The 21549-nt window shown below is 39.7% G+C and overlaps 1 protein-coding gene across 1 annotated transcript; it reads right to left on the minus strand.

Moving 5' to 3' along the window:
• Positions 1-4848: 4848 nt before the first annotated feature.
• TIM (triosephosphate isomerase) lies at positions 4849-9639 on the minus strand. Its single transcript, XM_087666354.1, has 9 exons — positions 9199-9639; positions 7505-7531; positions 7306-7375; positions 6484-6607; positions 6272-6356; positions 6044-6176; positions 5765-5938; positions 5586-5668; positions 4849-5340 (listed from the first exon to the last, which is right to left on the minus strand). Exons 1-9 carry the CDS (start codon positions 9415-9417, stop codon positions 5284-5286), a joined length of 972 nt encoding a protein of 323 aa, XP_087522480.1. The 5' UTR covers positions 9418-9639; the 3' UTR covers positions 4849-5283.
• Positions 9640-21549: the final 11910 nt, after the last annotated feature.

Here is a 21549-nt window from a genome sequence, read left to right on the forward strand (position 1 = left end):
CTACTTCAACAATACATATTAGTTGCTCAAAAGCTCTATTTCAACATAAGAGTTATGCAAGCTTTATTTTAAGTAGCATCTTCTTAGTGAAGGTATTGGATCATTAATTGAAATTTCTCGCAATGCAAGTAGTCACTTTATCCCACTTCTTTAGACAAACCTTGGCTACTCTGAGATGTCACTCTAAATACTACAACTCCTCCATCTTCAACATTAAGGGTTTTTCTCTACTTCAACAATACATGTTAGTTGCTCAAAAGCTCTATTTCAACATAAGAGTTATGCAAACTTTATTTTAAGTAGCATCTTCTTAGTGAAGGTATTGGATCATTAATTGAAATTTCTCGCAATGCAAGTAGTCATTTTAAATAATTAATCCTATCATATAGTATTAACGAAGGTGGAATTATCAAGTTTTTGAAGGGCCGTGCATTCCATACTTGGCTAACAAGGATCAAGTTAATCCTCATGAAGATAGGATTATGGAACATTACAAATGGAAAAGAAAAGAACCCATAGGATACCATGCAAGTGTCTACTTGGGAAATTGGAGATGACAAGACCCAAGCTATCATCAAGCTTGAGATGGATGATAGTTATATCCATCAATGTAGATGAGTGAGACTATAAAGGACACATGGAATCAACTAAAGATGCTATTTGGGGCTCAATCCCAAAGCTCCAAGTTTGGATTATTGATTGAGTTTTTTTAGATTGGGAGTGAAATATCAATCTAGTTTAGAATCTCATTTGAACTACATGAAAAGTCTAGTAACCCAACTTGTAGGTAAAAATCTCAATATGGAAGAAGACATAGCCATTGTCACCTTTCTCAAGTCCTTTTCCTAAGGAGTTGTACCATGTGGTTGCTACTCTTATCAACGTGCCTTCTCCCAATATAGTTGAAGAAGCTTCTCTCCTAAAAGAATAGGAGATTGAAGATCAAGCAAGAATCCAATATGGTACCTCGACATGAAGCCCCCTAGGATGAAGGATTTCAAAATCCCCATCCATTGTTTTGGGATGAGAAACCTCAAATTTTAGACAAGAGGTAGAATGGCATCATGGGAGTTGAGATTCGATATGGATTATAATAATAGGATTAAACCTCAAGTAAAAGAAAGGAATTATTTGAATTATTCACATGTATATGCTTATAGAAACATGCAACAAACCTTGTATAATGGGAAAATTAAGTAATTTTTTTAAATTTGCACACAATGTGTTAGGACCCTTAATTAGATAACTAAACATGTTGGGTGTGATGAATGGAAAGTAGGGCATGTATTAAGGACATAATGATTGGATGTCATGTGGATTTTTACATGTTAAATTAAGACTAGAGTCAAGGACTAGAATCAATCACTTCCGTGTTAGATTAAAACCCAAGCAAACACTATTCCAAGAGCCCCATATGTGTGACTATGTTTTTCCAGAGGGGTCAATGCTTAGCTCATGGTCATTTCACACTCTCTTCGAATCAAGTGTGGTGTTAGTTACTCTCATCTTTAATTGGAAATGTAATCCTTCTTAGATGGGCATTAGATTGTCATTAGGGTGACTATAGAAGTATAGAGTAGCTCGAGTCGATCCTTGTAGGTTGAGGCCTCAACATTTTGTTGCAATGTCTAAGCGACTACTAAACATTATATCTTCTAGCCTAGTTGGGAAAGGGTATGCTACATACATACATGGGTGTGTGTGTGTGTGTGTGTGTGTGTGTGTGTGCACGCACACGCATGTGTGGAGAGAGAGAGAGAGAGAGAGAGAGCATATAAAGTTTGTTAGGCTTCCGATGGAAACTCCACCTATTGGAGGCTATATGTGCATTTAAGGCATAAGTCTACTTCAAGTTGTGTGTAGGAATATGCCAAACTTGAGTAGAGGGTTATGGGCGCACACTTTGATAAATTTGTCATTGCTTGATATCATCTCCAGGTTGACTTGGAGGTAGCAAATTGGATGATGATTCCTTCTAAATATTACCTCATCGTCCTTGAAGATACATGATGAGGACATCATGAAGCTTTTAAAGATGTTTCAATTAGGAATTGAATAGGTAAGAAAAAAAGATCTATTTCATTAGTAACTATGTCATCAATGTTATCATCATAGGAATCACTTTCACTTTTTCAAGTTGCTCATCATTCATGTTCATACTAAAATCCCTAACTTCTTATGCCCCATTCGCATATAAATTGCTAACTTAAAATATTATTTGCTTGGGCCTTTGAAGCCCCATCATCATATTGTTTCCCCCTCCACTCATAATTATGAACCTTCGTTTCATCAATCATTACTAGAACCATGTCAAGTTAGGCATACATCAACCTAAGTACATTAGAGATGTGAGATTTATGAAAGCCAATGAACATGACAATAAGTAAAGTTCTACATAGAGTATCAACCCTTTTTTTTTTGGGAGAGAGATTGATAAGGGAATAAAAGAAAGAGGACTACTAATTCCCATGCTTCCAATTGCTAATCCCATCCAACACTACTATCGAATTACCATTCCAAATCTCTATGGTGCCTAGAGAGAGAGAGAGAGAGGAAAAAAAGAATTAGAGGACTACAAGGTGGTCCTTCCACATGCATATCCTATGCCACAGCTTGCTAATTCCATCCAACACTACTATTGAATTATTATTCCAAATCTCTATGGTGCATAAAACAAACAACCGAATCGAAGGCCATGCAAGTCAAGATATCAATCAAGTTGACGAAGTCACCATAAAAACAAGCAACAAAGCAAAAGAAACAATTGCCATTCCACCAACTAGCCAATAAGATCCATGTTTTTTGCAACATTGAGATTTATATTAACTCATTTAAATACTTTCAAATATTTGTATAGTTTGTTTCTACATGATTATGCCTACAATTAAATTAAGGTCCAGTGAGTATACAGTTCTTGGATCCATGAACATTGATGGTTTTGATTGTTGGGCTATATATCCAAGTCCCAAGAAAATGCCCAATAGAATGGATTTACCCTAAAAGGGCTCATTGGTCTTTAGGGTCAAGAGCCAAGTGTGAAAGGCTAAACACATTATCACCTCATCACCTTGGGGCAAAGGAGTTTAGAGGGACAACACAATAAATTCAACAAAAAGCTGTGATGGGGATGGAGACATACCATGATCCTAATCCTAGGAGTGTAAGTCAATTAACAAATCACATGATATACATTAGGAGTTTTAACTTTTAACAATAAATGTGGATTAAGGTGTATAAATTATGTAGCTTTGTTTCTTACCCCACAATCTTTATACATACTATCACACAAAGTCTCTTCTCTTGTTATATTAAAGCTGATTAAAAACCCAAATGTCAAGAAAAGGAATTGTATGGCTTAGCCATATAACATGGAGACATCAACATGAGAGCAATGTCTTGGCTAAATGTTCCAACAATTACATTGTTTGATTGGCCAAACAAGTGCAAACAAGTATCATCAACAATAACGATCTTTTATGAGCTATGAGGGAGGCACAAACAAGAATAGACATTTAAAATTTTAGAAGAACAATGTTTCAGTATGGACATTTAAAAGTTTAGAAGAACAATGTTGTAGCAACACATTGTGAAGAGTGCAAAAATGTTCACACTAAGACATTTTTCTGCTCGTCTTTATGAAAAGCATGTCTTGTCTGACCTTAAGTTTTCAGTACTTAACGAATGCTCAAGTAACGGAGATAGAGCTCACAGTGGATGGCCCAGGAGAACCCCACCGACCCAACCTTTAAGACCAAGAACCCTCCAGTCTCCATCCCCCCTACCTCCAACAATGAAGTTGCCATTCCCCGAATTGCAGCTCTAATAGGCCAAAAGTAATTATCTTGCCTATCCTAGCAACTACATCCATCCCCCATCTCTTCCTCCCCTTCCTCATCGCATGGAGGTGCAACGCCCACCAACACGAGAGGCACAACAGCTGCTCAAGAATGTAATCTGGGAAGAGCACAGTGTCACGGGTGATAGTCCTACCCCAACCCTCTAAGGAATCAACATTCTTATCATGATTCAAATGAGCACAATGTCATGGGAGACCCCTCATGCCTCGACCCTCTAAAGAAGCTTCACTATTATCGTAAGTGCATGGTGGTAAGTACAAAAAAACCAACATATCTTTTGATCCAATGTATCATGATCCAAGAGCGTGCGCGACACTATTATCGTGAGTGAGTGTGGCGGTAAGTACAAAAAATCATATTTCATGCTCCAAAAGCTTGAGCAAGAGATCGCCCAAGAGTATAAGCAATGCTAGTTTTGGAGGGGGCTCCACAGTGATGCGCAGCCTTGGTAGTAATGCTACCAACTACATGACAATTGCGAAAGAAATGGCTTAGGCAAGGTAGCTAGGAGCAAACAAATCTTACAGCCTTAGGTCCTTAGGAATTGGTTTTGCTAGAAATAGCTTCTTACATTAAGCATCTGGAAACAATGCATCGTTTGACACCAACATATGACTTAATAATGGAACTTATACGGCTTGAACCTAATGGAACCCTTTCGCCATCAACTGTGAGACCAATAATCTCTCTACATCACTGACCCACTAAGGACACATGAAACAGAATGGCGTGTGCAAGACTCCCTTCCCTGCAGCAGTCCTAAGAACAATGACAACCATGTCTGTTCTGAGAACTCGTGACCTCGACCTTATGCACAAGTGATATAGATACAAATGCTCCTGAACAGTAATAGATCTCATGACCTTGTGCACAAGTGGCTGGCTAGCACTTGTGTATGACTTGTCTTATACCAGCTTCCAGATTAACACGTGTGAGGACTCAGCAACCAATTTGAGTAACAAGTCTGAGGAAAGAGTACTGTTGCACCTGGTTGTGATTGAAACTTCCACCAGCACTTCAATTAGGCATTTGGCTTGCACATACATGCATTATTTTTACAATCATTTTAAGGGACAACTCTTCAAACACTATTCATTATGAACAAGGCCAATTTTGGCCACGAAGAGCAGTGCACACCCTTTTCCGGAAAAAAGCTCAAGAAACTTAGCCAAATCCTATGACACCTGCACTACAAAGAACTAGCTAAACAGCCTCAAAGCTGGACAGCACCAAAAAAAGAATGCCCACATGCTGCAAGCTCACGCTGTGATGATTTATTCAGGACTCATTATTCTTGGGCCTTAACCAACCTCGGGACGTTGGGATAACTGCCACTTTCCTCAATTCTCACTGAAAATTGGCCAGAACTATGATCCGCTCCAGCTTTCCATCTAGGTAAATTTTGTTCCTTACGATTCCAGAATCTTCAGACTGCCACCTTTTTGGCTGTTACAGAGTTGCAAATGGTTGCAAATTCTGGGCCCTGGACACAAAAAGCAGCAACTAGATCACGAATCAGCACTAGTGAACTCAAATCCAAATGTGTGATTGTGTGGGATGCTAATGAAATGGGGGTATCAAGAGGACATCAAGGTCCGATTGTTATCTTGAAAATGTAAGGTACTTTAAGGCAAAATCTGAACCTCCAGATCGGGGCAGAACAGATTCCTGCCCAAAAATCTTCCACGGTGTGAAAAGAAAGAGTAAGATTTCTAAACTGGCACTGACCTTCAGTGAAGCTCCTCCCACAAGGAAGCCATCTATGTCTTCTTGCTTTGCCAGCTCAGCACAGTTTGCTCCATTTACAGAACCTGCCATGTAGCATGAGTCGCCCCAAAATGTATTCTTACTAGAATACCAGATGGTACAAAATCCCAAAAATGACAAAAAATCAATTCATCTATTACCGCCATAGATTATGCGCACTTGTGAAGCCACATCTGGAGAGACATTTTTACTCATCCAATCACGAACGGCTGCATGCACCTCTTGTGCTTGTATAGGTGTTGCCACTTTGCCAGTACCAATAGCCCAGACAGGCTCATATGCAATAACGATGTCAGACCAACCAGGTACATGATCTGAAAGGAAAGTGAATAACAGAAGAACATTGTCACACACCATTTCAGCTAGTCTCAATCAAAATCAAACCAACCTCAAAACTGGGAGTGTCAACAAACAATCACCTGCAAATGCCTTGAGCTGGTCAAAGCAAACATCAAAGGTTTTCCCAGCTTCCCGTTCCTCCAGTTTTTCACCAATGCAAGCAATAACCTTCAACCCTTGTCCTAATGCATATGCAGCTTTTTTCCCTGTGAACTGAAAACAAAAAGCTTCCCTTCATCAAGACAGACCAGTATATTCCCAAGAGATGAAAAGAAACAAACACTTAACAAACTCTTGAAGTTCAGTACCTCATTTGTTTCACCGATTATATGTCTGCGCTCAGAATGGCCAAGGATCACCCAATCACAACCAACATCCTTCAGCTGCTCAACACTGCAGATATATAGCCTTAGCTCCAGTACAGACATCTTTCTAAAAATCACTGGGGAGAAAGGTGAAATTTGAAACTATTATTTTCAGTACCAGGCTCACTCTAATACAGAAAAGAGGAACAGCATACCTGATTTCTCCAGTAAAAGCTCCACCTTTTCCAACCCAAGAATTTTGAGCAGATACTTGAATGCGATCTGTGAGTGTATCCTTGACTTGGCTAATGTAGACAAATGGTGGAGCCACCACCACATCTGTCAGCACAACAAAAGTTCAAAGTGACAGGACTGTAAAAGAGACATTCGTTTATAGACATTTGAACAAAAAATCAAAGCATGGTTACATTGAACAGGGAATAGGAACAGGACCTTTCAGAACGAGGGGAACAGCAGGCACACATATATAATGTGTGTGTGTGTGTGTGTGTGTGTGTGTGTGTGTGGGGTATCATGAGTGTGTAGAGAGAGAATGTGTATAACTGTGCATGTGTAAGAGATTTATGCCTGACATGTTTAAATGAAACACGCATTCCACCAAAAACATGTATGTCAGTGTAAAAGAGAGGCCTGTATTACTTAAATATAAGAAAGTGAGAATATGTAACAGAGAAATATTGAAATTTCTATAAACCAGCTGTGTGACCAAGAATCTGGTATGGAACAGGCCAAGGAATGGAAATGGCTGTCCCAAGGCTCAGGAGGTCAGAAACACGTTCCACCTTTTCCTAAGAACTGGAACAGCTCTTCCCTGTTTCTATAGGTCAAAGAACCATCTTCCAGTAAACCTTTAGAACCCTGAAAGCCATCTACCAGTTCAAGGCTCAAGCAGATAAGTTATAACTACAAAATTGTAGAAAGAATTATCAGTACAAGTCAACCATTGTCGAGTACTTTAGCCTTTAAAAGTACCCTAGCTCAATGCCTTCATCTTGGCTTTATAAAATGGTACTCACCAACACCATCCTCCAACTTGGCTGAGTTCAGATCTCCCACCAATTTGGCAATAGAGTCTTTGTTACCATTCTGCACAATTGCCACACTCCTTATTAGACTTCAGAGATCTAAAATCAGGATTTAGTTGGCCTGTAAAGTTTTCTTTCAGCACCTTCTACTAGTGTAGTCAGAAGAGACAGACAAAGATATGAGACATACACATTTCCAGTTGCCTCCGACGAAGAACTGCAAAGAATGACAACAATAACAAGTACCTTGAATCAGTAAAAATACACTAGTGGTGTAACAAACTAGTTGATTTAGCTGAATTAATACAAAAAGTACATAGGAGCTACTTGATAAGACACAAAGCTGATTGAGCCTTCTTTTCTGTCTAATGAAATAAAGCACAAATCCAATACGCTGCACTAGTGTACCAAAACTTGAAAAAAAAAACATATAGTGTTTTGGCAAGCTCAAGATTCAGATGCTCTCTGTGCATATGGAAAGATGACTGACTGATGAACTCAACCCAAAAAGGTGCTTTAAAACAGCTCATCTTCCAAAACACGCACAAAGCAAGCTCTACTTGCACAATGGGAATGACTATTTGGAGAAAGCAAGAGTAGCTATAATTGAGAGCAGCTGCACCAAAGCTGTCTGCCCTTCTCCATCACAAGTAATGTCTAACTCTGTCAGTAAAACCTTGGACGTAGATAAGCAATCTAGTGTGCATGTAGTCCCCCCAAGTACAGATACAGCTAAAAAGCTAAGATGCAACATATGAGTCAGTTTACATCTTTAACTTTCGACTACCTCAGGACTTGCGAAATCTACTTTTGAAAATCCAGCTCAAGGTTTGGAGATTCAAAGTATATACATTGCTCTCAAATTTTGTAATACGTTATGTTGCTCTGAAATTTTCTTAAGGAAGATTATCTAAGAACTGCCCAAACAGACTCCATGCTGGTAGAAAACGTTTAGCACCCAAAGAACAAAAAACAGTTCACAGATTTACAACACAAACATACAAATCCCCAAATTGACAGCCACCCACCATCCCTATACTCATCATGCATAGTACATTTCTTCATATCATACGGTAAGGCCATGGCGATAGCCCCTAACTACAAGTACTTCAAGTATTCATAGACCTGAACAAAGACCTAACCTAGGACAGCAACCCCTAAACTTCTAATGTGCAGCAGTTGCATTAATCCCCTCAAAGCTGCCTCTCCTACTGTAAAGGCCACTTTGATAGCGTCAAAGTATGAACCTTTGTGAACAATTGTGAGAAGAAAGCAGCATTGTGCTTACCAGTTATCACAGAGGACGGTCTGAGAATGTAGCTATGAAAAGTCCTTCAATTGAATCCCTCAACTGAGTGACTCACAAGCACATCACTGCTTGGCATGATACAGAAGCTCCTATCCATATTGGTAAAGACATCACCAGCAATCAAAGAGACAGTCCATCAATCAACTTTGGTGAAAGTGAAAACTTGAACAATATTGTTTGAAGATGTGTGAGGAGGCATGGAAAGAGTCTTTCGATTGAATCGGAGCTCAGTACGCATCCCTCAACTATCTATCTAGAGTGCTGCACCTGCACGGTTAGACACTATATAGCTACTATACTCACATCAATGCAGCCATTGCCAGTAATAGAAGAGAAAATCTATCAATCCAGTTTGACAAAAGTGGAGGTTGTGCAATAACTGTTGAAATTTCAGAATTTTGCATTGGGAAAATACTTCAATTGGATCGAAACTCAATGTACATCGATGAACTAACACCTAAGGATCAGCCTCATCTCACCGGCACTGTTTTGGCATGATAAGAGAAGCTGCTACTCAAGATTAACAAAGACAAGGCTTGGAATGATCGCACAATGTGCACAGGAATCTGACTGACCTTCCCTGTTCCCGCCATGGTGACCACGCCACGAGTGGATCTAGCAGACACAAAGCGCTGCAAATCAGTGAAGGACGAAGAGACGGTGCCAAAGGTGGTCGATGTGCGGCGGAGGCCACAGAATTGAGGGCAGGAAGGGGCCAGGGAAGGGCTGCCCTTCATGGAGGCCGCGGCAATCTGCGCGGACGCCGAGGTACAGGCAGGGGCAGAGGAGGCCATGGCAGCAGGGATCGAGCTCCGGAGTGGCAGAAGGGGGGCCTACGGCCTGTGTCTGGATTTGATCTCTCCTGGCAGCTGCTTCTTCTTCTCGGATGGTCCTGCTGCATGCACAAACAGAGAGACAGAGCGCAAAAGAAAGGAAGAAGAAGAAGAAGAAGAAGAAGACAGGTGACGAGCAGCAAACCCTAATCTTGTCTCGTTGAATCCTGTTTGCTCGTTTGTCACGTCCTGTCGCCAGCTGACGTGGCCACCGAGGAATAGCAGCCATATTCTATTGCCTCCGGAGCCTCGATCTTCCAACGTGGCGTCCACCCATTGGCCGAAAGCAGAAGACTCTCTTTTCGTGCTGTTTGACGTGGGGCATCCTCATTGTCTGGAAACAAAAGAGCTTTTTCATTATCTGACGTGGCCGTCGGGTTGTAGCACGAAAACAGCCTAAAGAGAAAGCGGGGCATGTGTTGCGTCGGATGAGGTTTCGCTTTACCACCCGCCGTGTGTTGCGCCCGTAAAGCTGACGTGGCATTTTACGAGTGTTATAAAATAAAAATATATTTGCGTTTCTCGCCCACAGAATAGCGATCAAGATCCAATGGGCCTCACATGAAACCGCCACAGGCACACCTGAGCTCCCGTTGAGGCCTATTCACACTTGGCCCAAAAGTCCACGCCCGTCCTCAAGCCGGGTAGCATGACCTTCGACTCAAATTTTTGGAAGGATGTCTTCGTGTTAAAATGTTTCCCAATTCCATACAATATCCATGATTCATTTTACATTTAACCTTTGTTTTTCATGTACACTTACTATTTAAGTATCGAGAGAATTGCAAACACATTTCCAAAATCTATGTTTGTGGAATTGATACAAATGAGTTAGAACTCTGTGACATGCCATTGGTTATGTTCAAAATACACACAAACGAGTGACAACTTTGTGGCATGCCAATCAAAAGGTCCACCCAATCTAGGTTCAATAGGCATGGGCTATATTCAAACTACCATATGTCTAGCCAAACCAGAAGGTCCACCCAATGTCCATCAAAATCCATAGTTTTGTGTCAATCAAACTACCAAAATCTCAAAAATAAAGCTCTAATTTTTCATGTAGGACAATGCTCATGTTGTGTAGGCTCGCATGTTTTACAACCCACAATACTCGACATGTATAAACGTGTGTATGGAGCATGAGAGTTGGGCATGAACCTTGGTTTGCAATCAGGAAGAGTAGAGCAACAAGCCCTTATTGTTGGATTGTTCCTTGATATCTTTTTCTTACTACCCAATTTATAGCATTCGTGTCAATTTTTTGGGGGATGTTGACCAATTGGAGATCCATTACTTGTTTGAGCTCTGCCTATAAAAGGACAACTAACCAACTAGAGACATGTTACTTGTCTAACCTATGACTATAAAGCTTATGACAAATGACTAGCGGGAAGTCTTTCTCCACACCTTAAATGATAGGGTGAGGAGAGAAAATAAGGGTTTTATTAAAGTAGGATAGCACTGGAGAAAACAATTTAGTGTGCACAAAATATGAACCAAGGTTTCCCTTTTTTCAAGATAAATATTGATGAAGCCTATGATAAGTTAGAGTGGAATTTCATATTCCAATAGGGAGGAGATTTATCAAGCAATGTCAAATTATTTTCTAATGGGTCTTACTATGATTTGATGGTTTGGGTTCCACAATCACATGAGGTTTATCCTTAGAGTGTTAGCATAGTATTTATTTAAATGGAGTGCTTATTTAGCTCATTCCTACTACAGGCATGTGTGTTTCCCCTATGGATCTTGGAAGCCTACTCAGGCTTCCAAATTCCTGATTTTAAGGGTATTTCCTAATTTAAGCTATATCCAAGTTCCATTACAATATTTAAGGAATTTTCATGGGTTGTGATTTCGATAGAACCTTTCGTTGCTTTTGTTGATTTTGTTTATGGGGCCTCTTCGAGGGTACCTGGGAATTCTAGGTCTATTTTTTTAATAAATTATTCTCCTTGCTTAAGTATTGGCACTTTGAATTTATCATGCTAGCATAGACCATTTAATTTTAGTTCCCACTATTTAGATCTTAGTTGTGATAGTAACTTTAGTTTTATTACCATTACTTGATTGCTATACCATCTACTAGTGGTGGTTTCCCTCGTCCATCTAGTCCCCAATTTTGAGATGGTGTATAAAGGCATTAGTTGCATAAGTTTGCCTAGAATTTGTTAGCCTAAGTTTTCTTGTATGTGTTGGTGGGGTTGCCTAAACTGTAGTTGATTAAGGTTTTTGTTTCCTTTAGTAGTTGAAGTCTCCATTTTCTACTCTTAATTCATTAGCTCCTTAAATAATTTACTACATTTAACAATGGTCCCAAAAATATTGTCAACTAAAGGAGCTTTTACCATTCCTTAAGGGAGCTAGACTATCTTGTTTATCAACATAAGTGGGCTACTTTTTTATTCAATGAGTGTCCTCCTAATCAATTTTAACTAGGGATTGAGCAATCCATTTTATATTGTTTTTATTGTGTTTTGAGTCTTGATTGAGGCTTTGGTGGTCTATGAGTTTGTTTATAACAAAACTCACATGGTGGAAATCACTATACCAAACACGCATACAATAAATGCAAAGAATGCTAACTCAAACACACAAGAAGAGATGGAAGCCAAAATGTTTCCTACTGTGCTCCTTCTTCTTTCTCTCATGCTACAATGTATATCAAGTGAGGAAAAGGTAGTGGCCTACTAAGTCAATTAGTGCATAATCAACTATACAATCATTGGTGACCATTGTGACTATGCCAGCTATAAGTAGATGTAACTAACTAAAAGTAATAAATGATGAGTAGTGGCCATGTAAGGATCATGATGATCACCAACATGATAATGTATACATTGAAACCCATCTAGCCAAGTGGTTCATCGTGAAATTCTACGCATGTTGAGCTTGCCATCTCAACACTCTCCCTCCAAGTCAACTTCATCAATGCAACTCCATGTAAGCTTCAAATTCTTCCCAAGCTTCTCTACACCCCAATGCCTTTGTGAAGATGCTAACTACTTGATCTTGTGTGCTAATATACACTAAGTTGATATCACTTGCAAATATATGGAACATGGGGTCCCTAGCCAACTATATGATGCTCATGTAGTCACAACGAATGACAACTAGTCCATCTACCTACACATCCAAATCCCTCAATAATTTTTGCAACCATACCACCTTGCATGCTGCCATCGCAACACCTCTATACTTAGCCTTTATATTCAATAAAGCAACAATAGGTTGCTTTTTGTTAACCCAAGTAACTTCTACACTCCCACGAGAAAACATGAAGCCATTAAAAAACCTCATATCCAAGCCTAGTTCGCATCTATGTACCAAACTATTTGCACATTCTTACTCTATCAAGATTAGCTTTTTAGGTACCTACATAAACTAGCTCACAAGCCCAATAGCATAAGTCAAATCTAGCCTTGTGAAAGTCATGTAGATCAGGCTCCCTACTATCTTCTTGAACGTAGTAGCATCTTCTATCTCACCTCAATATCAACACTCAACTTTGCATTCTACTCTTGTGGCATTGAAGTAGGCTTACATATTATCATGCCATACTAGGATAACATATCCAAGCCATAAAATCATTCGGACAACCAAATACTATCAACAAACCTAATTGCCTCAATGTTAAGAAAGTATTGCAACTCACCCAAGTCTTTCATCTCAAATTTCAAGTTCAAAAGACCCTTGACATTAGCAATCCCTCTCTCACTTCACATAAATGACTATGATGATGAAACCCACAATATCCCTCCTCACATAGAGTGAGTGATATCCATCTAAAACAAAAAACCAATGTTCATGAGATAGTCCCCAATCTTATCAGACCATGCTGTAGGTGCTTGTTTTAGTCTACAAACTGCCTTTTTCAGCTTGCATACATATGTGAAATGCTCCATATTCTCATAACCTACTAGTTACTCCATGTACACCTCTTCTTGCAAGTCACCATGTAAGAAGGAATCCTTTACATCCATCCAATGTGAATTCCAATCTTTAGATACTACCAAAGTAATGACATAATTGCCATTTTAGCAACTAGATTGAACCTCTCATTATACTCTACGTCACATGTTTGAGCATAGCCTTTAGATAGCCTTGCCTTATGCCTGCTAACAAAACCATCAACATTTTGCTTAATCTTATAGACCCACTTGTAGCCAATAGTTTTCTTTCCCTCAAGGATAGTAAATTACATGTCTAATTGGCCTTTAATACATTGACCACCTTCTTATCCATAGCTACATCCTAATGTGCATGACCAACAACCTCCTCAAAACATGTGGGTTTTATGTCCTCCATAACTTTCATCATGTAAGCATAATGATGAGATATATGACTATCAAAATCAAATCTCTTAGTCTCCAAACTATCTAGACTTGTTAGACCTGTGTACCATAGGATCACTCATTGGAGCCTTTGCTTTATTAGCATTTTATATAGGCTTGATGTCATGACAATAGGGATACCAAGCTCATCATCCATAATTTTATATAGGCTTGGTGTCATGACAATAGGGATACCAAGCTCATCATCCATAATTTTGGAACCACTAGAATATCCATCAAGAAATGAATGGCTAATAGATGCATTATTGCCACCAAAGACTTTCTTCTTCCCTTTTTTCAAATTGATTTTTACTAATCTAACTAATACAGAACTACCCTTAGTCTCCCAAAGCAAGGGTTGATGACAAATCTACTACCATATAAATCCACTACTAGATGATGTCTCTGGTCCACTCAGTGTGTGTGATTCAAGATGTTGTGTTTGCATATGACCATTGTGATAATCATCATCATCCAATGCATCATCACTAGATGCCTAATTGCTCCTCATCTCATCAAATGTGACATCACTATTCAGCCTAGACTCACTGGTGACAAGCGTATAATGAGGACACCATTAATAAAGATAAAGTTTTCAAGCTTTGAGTCAAGTTTCTTTCTCAACTCATCAGGCACACAAACATATGTATTAAAATAAAAATGTTAAAATGCAATGCATTGGGGATTCCTACTTCTAAAGTATTTATTCATGAGTCATACCATGAATTGCAAAACTGTGGAAGTTCTATTCATAATATAAACAACATTTTGAACCACTTTTACTTTGTTATTATGAATTATCAGACTTGTTTTTGAACCATACATACTATGTATAATGTCCAAATCTATGCATGGTAGGCTAGATGCATGAAGGGTTGAATATAGCTCGATGGGCATAAAAATCATAAATTGATGTTCATATAGTTGTATGGTTTGCATTTGAATTGGAAGTAGAAACTAATGGATTATAAAGCACTTTGGTTTGAGTATACAAGTCTTCCTATGTTTGAATCTTGAAACCCTTTTGCTTTCTCTTCATCACCCATCACCAAAAGCTTTTGTCCCTGCCTTAAACTCTTATTATCTAAGTCCATGTGGCTTTGGTCATACACAAAACATCCCCCAACATTGCAACTTATTAACACCAGTATAAGAAATAGAAAAAGGAAGCAAAAAAAGATTCAAGAAATTTTAAAAATGCAAAGCACAGTGGAAAAGGCGACCCGACAAAAGGATAAGAGGAGAAAAGACCAAAAGTGCAAGGATACCTTAAAAATAGAGGCCAAGGAAAAGGTGCATTTTAAAACGTAAAGGTGCTCCCAAATTTTTTTAAAAGAGTGCAAGGCTCCCTCCTGTGCAAGTTATAAAGAGTAGACAGGCATAGGTGAAGGCATAATGTAAATAGAAGGGAATAGGAAAAGATGACCTTGGCAAGATGGCTAGTTATGCAAAAAAAGGGATGGGTGTCCAAAGGGATAATGACATGTATAAAAGCCAAAAAGTGAATAGAGAAGCTCATTCTTGGTGTGTGGCAAAATTGACTCTCCTCTTCTTATTCTTCTCTTATATTCTTCCTCTTGCTTGCTTGTGCTTGTGCTTGAGAGAGGGAGTGTGAGAGTATGAGGGTGAGAGACCATGGTGGAGAAGCTCTCCATCTTCTCCTCTCTTCTTCTCTTCTCTTCTCTTCTCTCATCTCATGCGCACAACTATGAAGCATGGAGCTTGAAGGTTGAGGATTGAGGTTGTTGAAGCTTGCATCTCAGATCACGGAGCTACCAGTGTGTGTTTGTGAGAGAAGGGTATTCGATTAGGCATTGAGGTAAGCTCACTATACTCGTAGGCTTGAGAGTGCATATGGCTATGTGAGAGGTAGCCATTAACATTTGGCTTGAAACGCTTGAGCAATAAGCAGTCCGTGGGTCTTAGTAGTCGATCAAAAGCTCCCACATTTTGATTTCATTGTCGAGACCAACAAATTTGAGTCTTAAGTGCTTGTGTGCTCCGAATCGAGCATTGGAGGGTTTTTCCCAAACTTGTGCTTGAGGTAAATAAGTAGGAAGAAAGAGTGTTTGATCTTTGTTGCAAGTAAGTGTGTTGGATTTTTAAAGTTTGGATAAGTTGGTTGGATTAGCAATAGCATTTTCTTGTGATTTGTAGGCATTTAGATAGGAAAAATAGGGGAACGGAAAGAAAACCATAGTAGGGTTTTGTGCAACATCAGTTCTAAATTGAAGGAAAACGAGGTTGGAGAGAGGGTCTAAAACCCTAAGAAAGGGTGAAGAGAGTTCAATTTTAATTTTAGGGCTTAGAGAGAGAGAGAGAGAGAGAGAGAGAGAGAGAGAGAGAGAGAGAGAATACAAGATCGAGCGCATCGATTTGGAGGTTTTTGACTACTCCAGGTACACAAAAACCTTTGTTAGCACTTGATCATTGATTTTGGAAGTACCTAGGGCTTAGCATTAGCTACATGGATCAAATGAATTGAAATTTTGCATCACTATTTGTTTGTGTCACTGAAATCAGATATCAAACTTGGACTCGGACAGTCCGATTTGACCACTCAGAGACCTACAGTTCAGTGTCCAATCGGGCATTGTTAGCCAGTCCAAGTTAGATAGACTACTTGGACTCGAACGACCAGACTCGGCTCATCCAATTTGAACAATTAACTTAGACACTAGACTTGGACTCAGACCGCGTTCCAATTTTCTCACTCAGACACACCTAGAATCGGATGGTCCAATTCAGGGAATTAGACATCTAATAATCGGACACACTGACTAGAGCTTGGAAATTGATTAGTCCAACACATTCCAAGTCAGGCAGAGCTCAACCCAAAGTAAGGCAAGACCCTTGTAGGCATTTAGACACGTCGGATGAATCATAGAGCCTCCAAACTTCAAGATTGAGAGGGAGACTTTAGTCTTTTGAAAGTGTCAAAGTCTTGTTACTCCATTGTCAATGATGGCAATAGCAATGAGCTAGCCTACATGTTCTGTGGCCCATATCATATCACAAAGAGAGTTGGTGACTTGGCTTATTGCTTAGAACTCCCCTTCTCAACCAAGATTCACAAGGTATTTCATGTCAATCAACTAAAGTATTAGGTGCAAGATGGATGGGGCAGATTAGTGGGACTAAAAGTGGCAATCAATGCATGAATAATCACTTGAAGTGCACTCAAAAAGCAGAAAACCTCATTTCGCACTGTGTACAAAAAGAAGCACCCCATGAACACTTGAGCGCACTTAAAATTGAGGATTGGCTGAACTAACAAGGAACTCACATGCAAGGTAAGCGACTTGAATGAAACCACTAATTATAGGAGAAGACCCTCAAATCTCAAACTTGCGGCCAAGGCTACCAATTATCAAAAGCAAGCCTCTTAGAGAGCGAGAGGACTGACATGATTAGAGACTCGACCTTACCTCAATAGATTAGTTTGATCGACAACCTAGTGGACCAAGAGACATACCAGATGTTAGGACCAAGCTCCAATCATGAAAATGACTAGCTCGACTTGGGAGAGTGTCCAGTCGATATCCAAGAGATGATCAATTGATACGATTTACAAACCAAGATGGAGTATCATGGTAGGCTGACTAAGAATATCATAGTTGACCCTGAGGAAGAGTGGAGATTAGCCAAGAAGGCACTATAGGGCATAGCTACTTACAACCAGAAACAATGAGCGGTAGAAAATAGAAATGTGAGAGGTCTAGTGATTTTTAGTGCTTGCCAATCAGAATAGAACATGATCTAATGTGGAGAGGGAAAGAGTGCTAGAAGCCGAACTCACATTGAGCAAGTTTCTCACAAAGAGACTCATAGACAACATGACTATAGAGCGGAGTGGAGCAACCCTAGCAAATCAATGCTAGCGGGACTAGGAATCACTCCAAATTCAAGAAGCCAACCAAAGATGCCTGTAGTTGCCAAGCAACTCAACAAGTACCAACCCAATAACAATCCATATAGCTTTGTAGAGTAGTTCGAGCAGGTGTGGAAGGTGAATGGCCTAATAGACCATACTTAATGTGTGCAAGATTTTGGTCTTTGTCTCGGAGATAAAGGATGGATGTGGTACACTAGTCTAGATAACATCAAATGCAACAACTTGAATACTCTCAAGAGCCTCTTCATCAAGAGATTCTCTAAGGCAAGGTACTAAAATAACCTCATGGTTCAACCGAGTCAAAAGGACAAGGAGAACATTAGAGATTACATCACCCACGTGTGGAGTCTCTTTAAGAGAATCCTAGCCATCGTAGAGCGATCTAGTGAGCCAGCAGTCTCCACTGTATTTATAAGTGGAATTAGGAGTGAAGAGCTATACAAGGCCTTGGTAGGAAACTTGAACTTGCAAAGGGACATGTTAGTTAGGGTCTTTAAAGAAGCCACACGTGTAGATGACCTACTCAAGGAGAGAAGCTTGAGAGTCACAAGTCAAGATAGTGCAGTCTTTAGAGCCTTAGAGAGAGCTACCGCTGCTAGCAAGAGATCTAGTCAGTGTAACTAAGAGAAAGTGAAGAGTATTGACCTGAGCCAAGAATTGGTGGACGTAAAGCTAGAGCTGGCCAAGCTCTAGAAGACTTGAGTGAACTCACGTGCAATGTGTCCATTGTGGAGGGAACCACCTCTTGACTGAGTGCACAAATCCTAGATCCAAACCTTGTGCCAATTGCGGTAGATTTGGTAATGACCCTAACCTTTATACTTGGCTGTTGGCCAAGTAGCTTGCCCCACACAGCCCATGCGAGCCCTCCTCCTTCCCCTGCAAATCCTAAAAAGGATTCCCGTAACACTTAGGAAGAAGGGGGGGAAGAGCAAGTGACAACCAAGTGATGTAGCAAGAGGTGTAAAGGCTGAAAGTGCTCAACTGAATTCAAATAGGAAAGAAAGCAATGAGGAAGTATTAAGTTCTTGAATCTTTTCCCATAGATTCCATGGACTCTGATCTTTATCTTCAACAACATTATTGTGGACCTCTTCAAAGAGTGATAAAATGATAGTGGACTTGAATAGTGTATCTAAATCAACCCAATTATCATCATCCATATTCTCCAGTTTAATACCCTTGTTTCTTAATGGCTTAATCTGCAAATTTTGCACCAAAACTTGCCATATTTGAGACTTCCGGTAGCCATAGTTGGTGCCACCCAACTTAACAATGTTAAACAAAGCCATATCTTTGAGATGACCGCCCATAATGAGTCAAATACAGGCAGACTATGCACAAAACAGGATGCTGTGTAATTAGCAGTAAACATGCCAAAACCACTATCAAAACAAGCTAATAATAAGAGAAATTGCTAAAATGACTAGTTGTCCACCAAATATGACTAGAAGGGTGTCAAATAGTAGTGATTGCCCTCAGTAAATGCTCATAGATTAAATTTACAACTTGCTATAATAAATCACAACAGTGGGTAAAAAAAGCCAAAAGGAGAGCTATCACTGATACATGACCAATTGCAACTGCTAGGAGGCAAATACATCTAACAGTGAGTGAAAACGAGCAATGGGTACCAAGAACTGTCAACAAAGCAGGGTGTTAGACATGATACATCTCGTAGACATAAAAGTCATGCATGTAACAAGTCTCGGGGTAACAAAAGAGACCAGGCATAGGCACAACTAATAGAGTGGTATAAGTAAAGCTCAATATAGAGCCATTCAAGATGCATACATAACTGACAACACCATGCTGTGCGATAGGCCCACAAGGCCGCCATTAGCTTGTTGTCCCAGTCACTTCTTGAAGAAGACACTACCTTCGTAAGCACGTTGACTAAGATTTTATTCGTGGATTCGGCTTGGCCATTAGCCTGAGGGTAATAGGGAGAGGACTTCCGATGAATTATTAGGAAGGTAGAGAGCAGGTGGGAAATCACCTCATTAATGAAGTGCGTGCCTTGGTCGCTTACAAGTTCGATTGGACAGCCAAACCGTGAAATGACCTGCTCCCACAAGAAGCATTCCTAAACAAAAAAAAAAGCATATTCCAACCTCCATATAGTCAAATGAATCACCCGAGAAGCACCCATAAAGCAATAGGTAGAGCATATATTGACCAAATAAGCTTTAGCCCTAATTATTACAGTAGTAAATTCAATGTCAAAAATGAATAAATTAGTCCTCAAATCAATCTCAGAGCCACCTCAAATCATGGCATATAATATACCAATGTATTAGCATCCATGGTACATATTAGTAGTGCATATAGAACACTCGAATCATAGCTAGGAGCAATAGGCACATAAAATCCCTGCTAAAAGAGGTTTTGCCCTATTGCATAGTTTAGTGAATACACTGTGAAACCAAGCTATTTCATTACCAAAATCAGCTCCAAATCCAACCCATAACACGGGCATAGCATTCCCGTATACATACGGACATCACCCCGGCATAACCATGCATCATAAGACCAACAAAGCTGACCATAGAAGCATAAAAAAGGGTGCTACCCTATTTTATGATAGTTTATGAAATGTTATAATAGTCCAAAACTAAAACTTAATGCTCAAATTGAATGCCAAGAGTGGAAGGATCAATGCTAAGTATCAAAACCAAGTATATAAGTGCTTGTATAGCTGCCCAATGAAGAAGATATGCTGTAGGAGATGAAAAATGTGAGCTGTTTCTAAAAAAAGGGCCTATTCCACACAACATGATGCTGCACCAGTAAGGTGAGGGCTATGGGGGGCTAATCCAAGACTTGCTTGAGAAGGCTCAAAGAGTGCCCAAGAAGAATGCAACTGATAGGAAGCTCGAACGGAGTGGCTATGTGTGACTGCCAACAAAGAGATGACTATTGTAGGTATTCGAATGGAAGATGAGAGTGTTCCAAACCAAGCTTGAGCTTGCAAAGAAGAAGGCTCTGATACCACTTGAGGGGAGGTGAACCCTGAAGTGGAAGCATGAGTGGGAGCAAGAGCTATGGTGGAAGGAGCAAGAGCAAGAGAGAGAGAGACTCCAAATGTGGGAACTCCAACAATCACAATGTGTGACTGGCCTTCCCTTTATTCAAATGTCACATAAAGAATAAAGAATGAAGTGAAAATGATGGGGGCCTACCTACAATATGCAGGTGTGGATACTATCAGTGTAGTAATACATGAGTGGCTAGGCAAAGGCACCTTTATCCCCCCATAGATCTTTGTGTGCATTAGTAGGAAAAAGCAATTGTAATATCTTAGGTGGTGTTTTGAATGATGCATGAAATTTGGAATGTCAATAGACCCCTTGAAGTCAATCTCCCTAATTCCCTTCAAGTCAATCTTTGTAGCTAAAAGAGAAATATTATTAGGTCATATTTGAAAGGTAGAACCAGAGTGTAAGCATGCAAGTGAAAACAAGAGAAAAGCAAGAGTTATGGCAATTCACTTGAGAGCAAGAGAGAGACACACAATATGTGGGAATTCCAACAGTCACAATGTATGACATGCTTTCCCTTGTTCTATTTGTCATTAAAAGAATAAAGAATAAAGTGATAGTGATGGGTGCTGGCCACTTGTAGTGCACATGCGTATAGGTCGACATATAATAGATGTAGGAAACTAGGCACATTCAGCCTTTAACTCTCGACAACCTCCCATTTAAATGTGAATGTGTCTCAATGAGGAGTAACACAAATGACACATTTCTCTTAAACAACTCCCTTACAGGTAGACAAAACTCATCCATAAAATTCTCATTAAAATCCTTGAAACAATCCTCACCATCCAATGAAATTACATCATCCTTCAAAATCTTC

This window comes from Lygodium microphyllum, chromosome 25, assembly GCF_053477565.2.
Source record: "Lygodium microphyllum isolate KBCC chromosome 25, Lygodium_microphyllum_v1.1.10, whole genome shotgun sequence".
In the NCBI taxonomy this organism is placed as follows: Eukaryota; Viridiplantae; Streptophyta; class Polypodiopsida; order Schizaeales; family Lygodiaceae; genus Lygodium; species Lygodium microphyllum.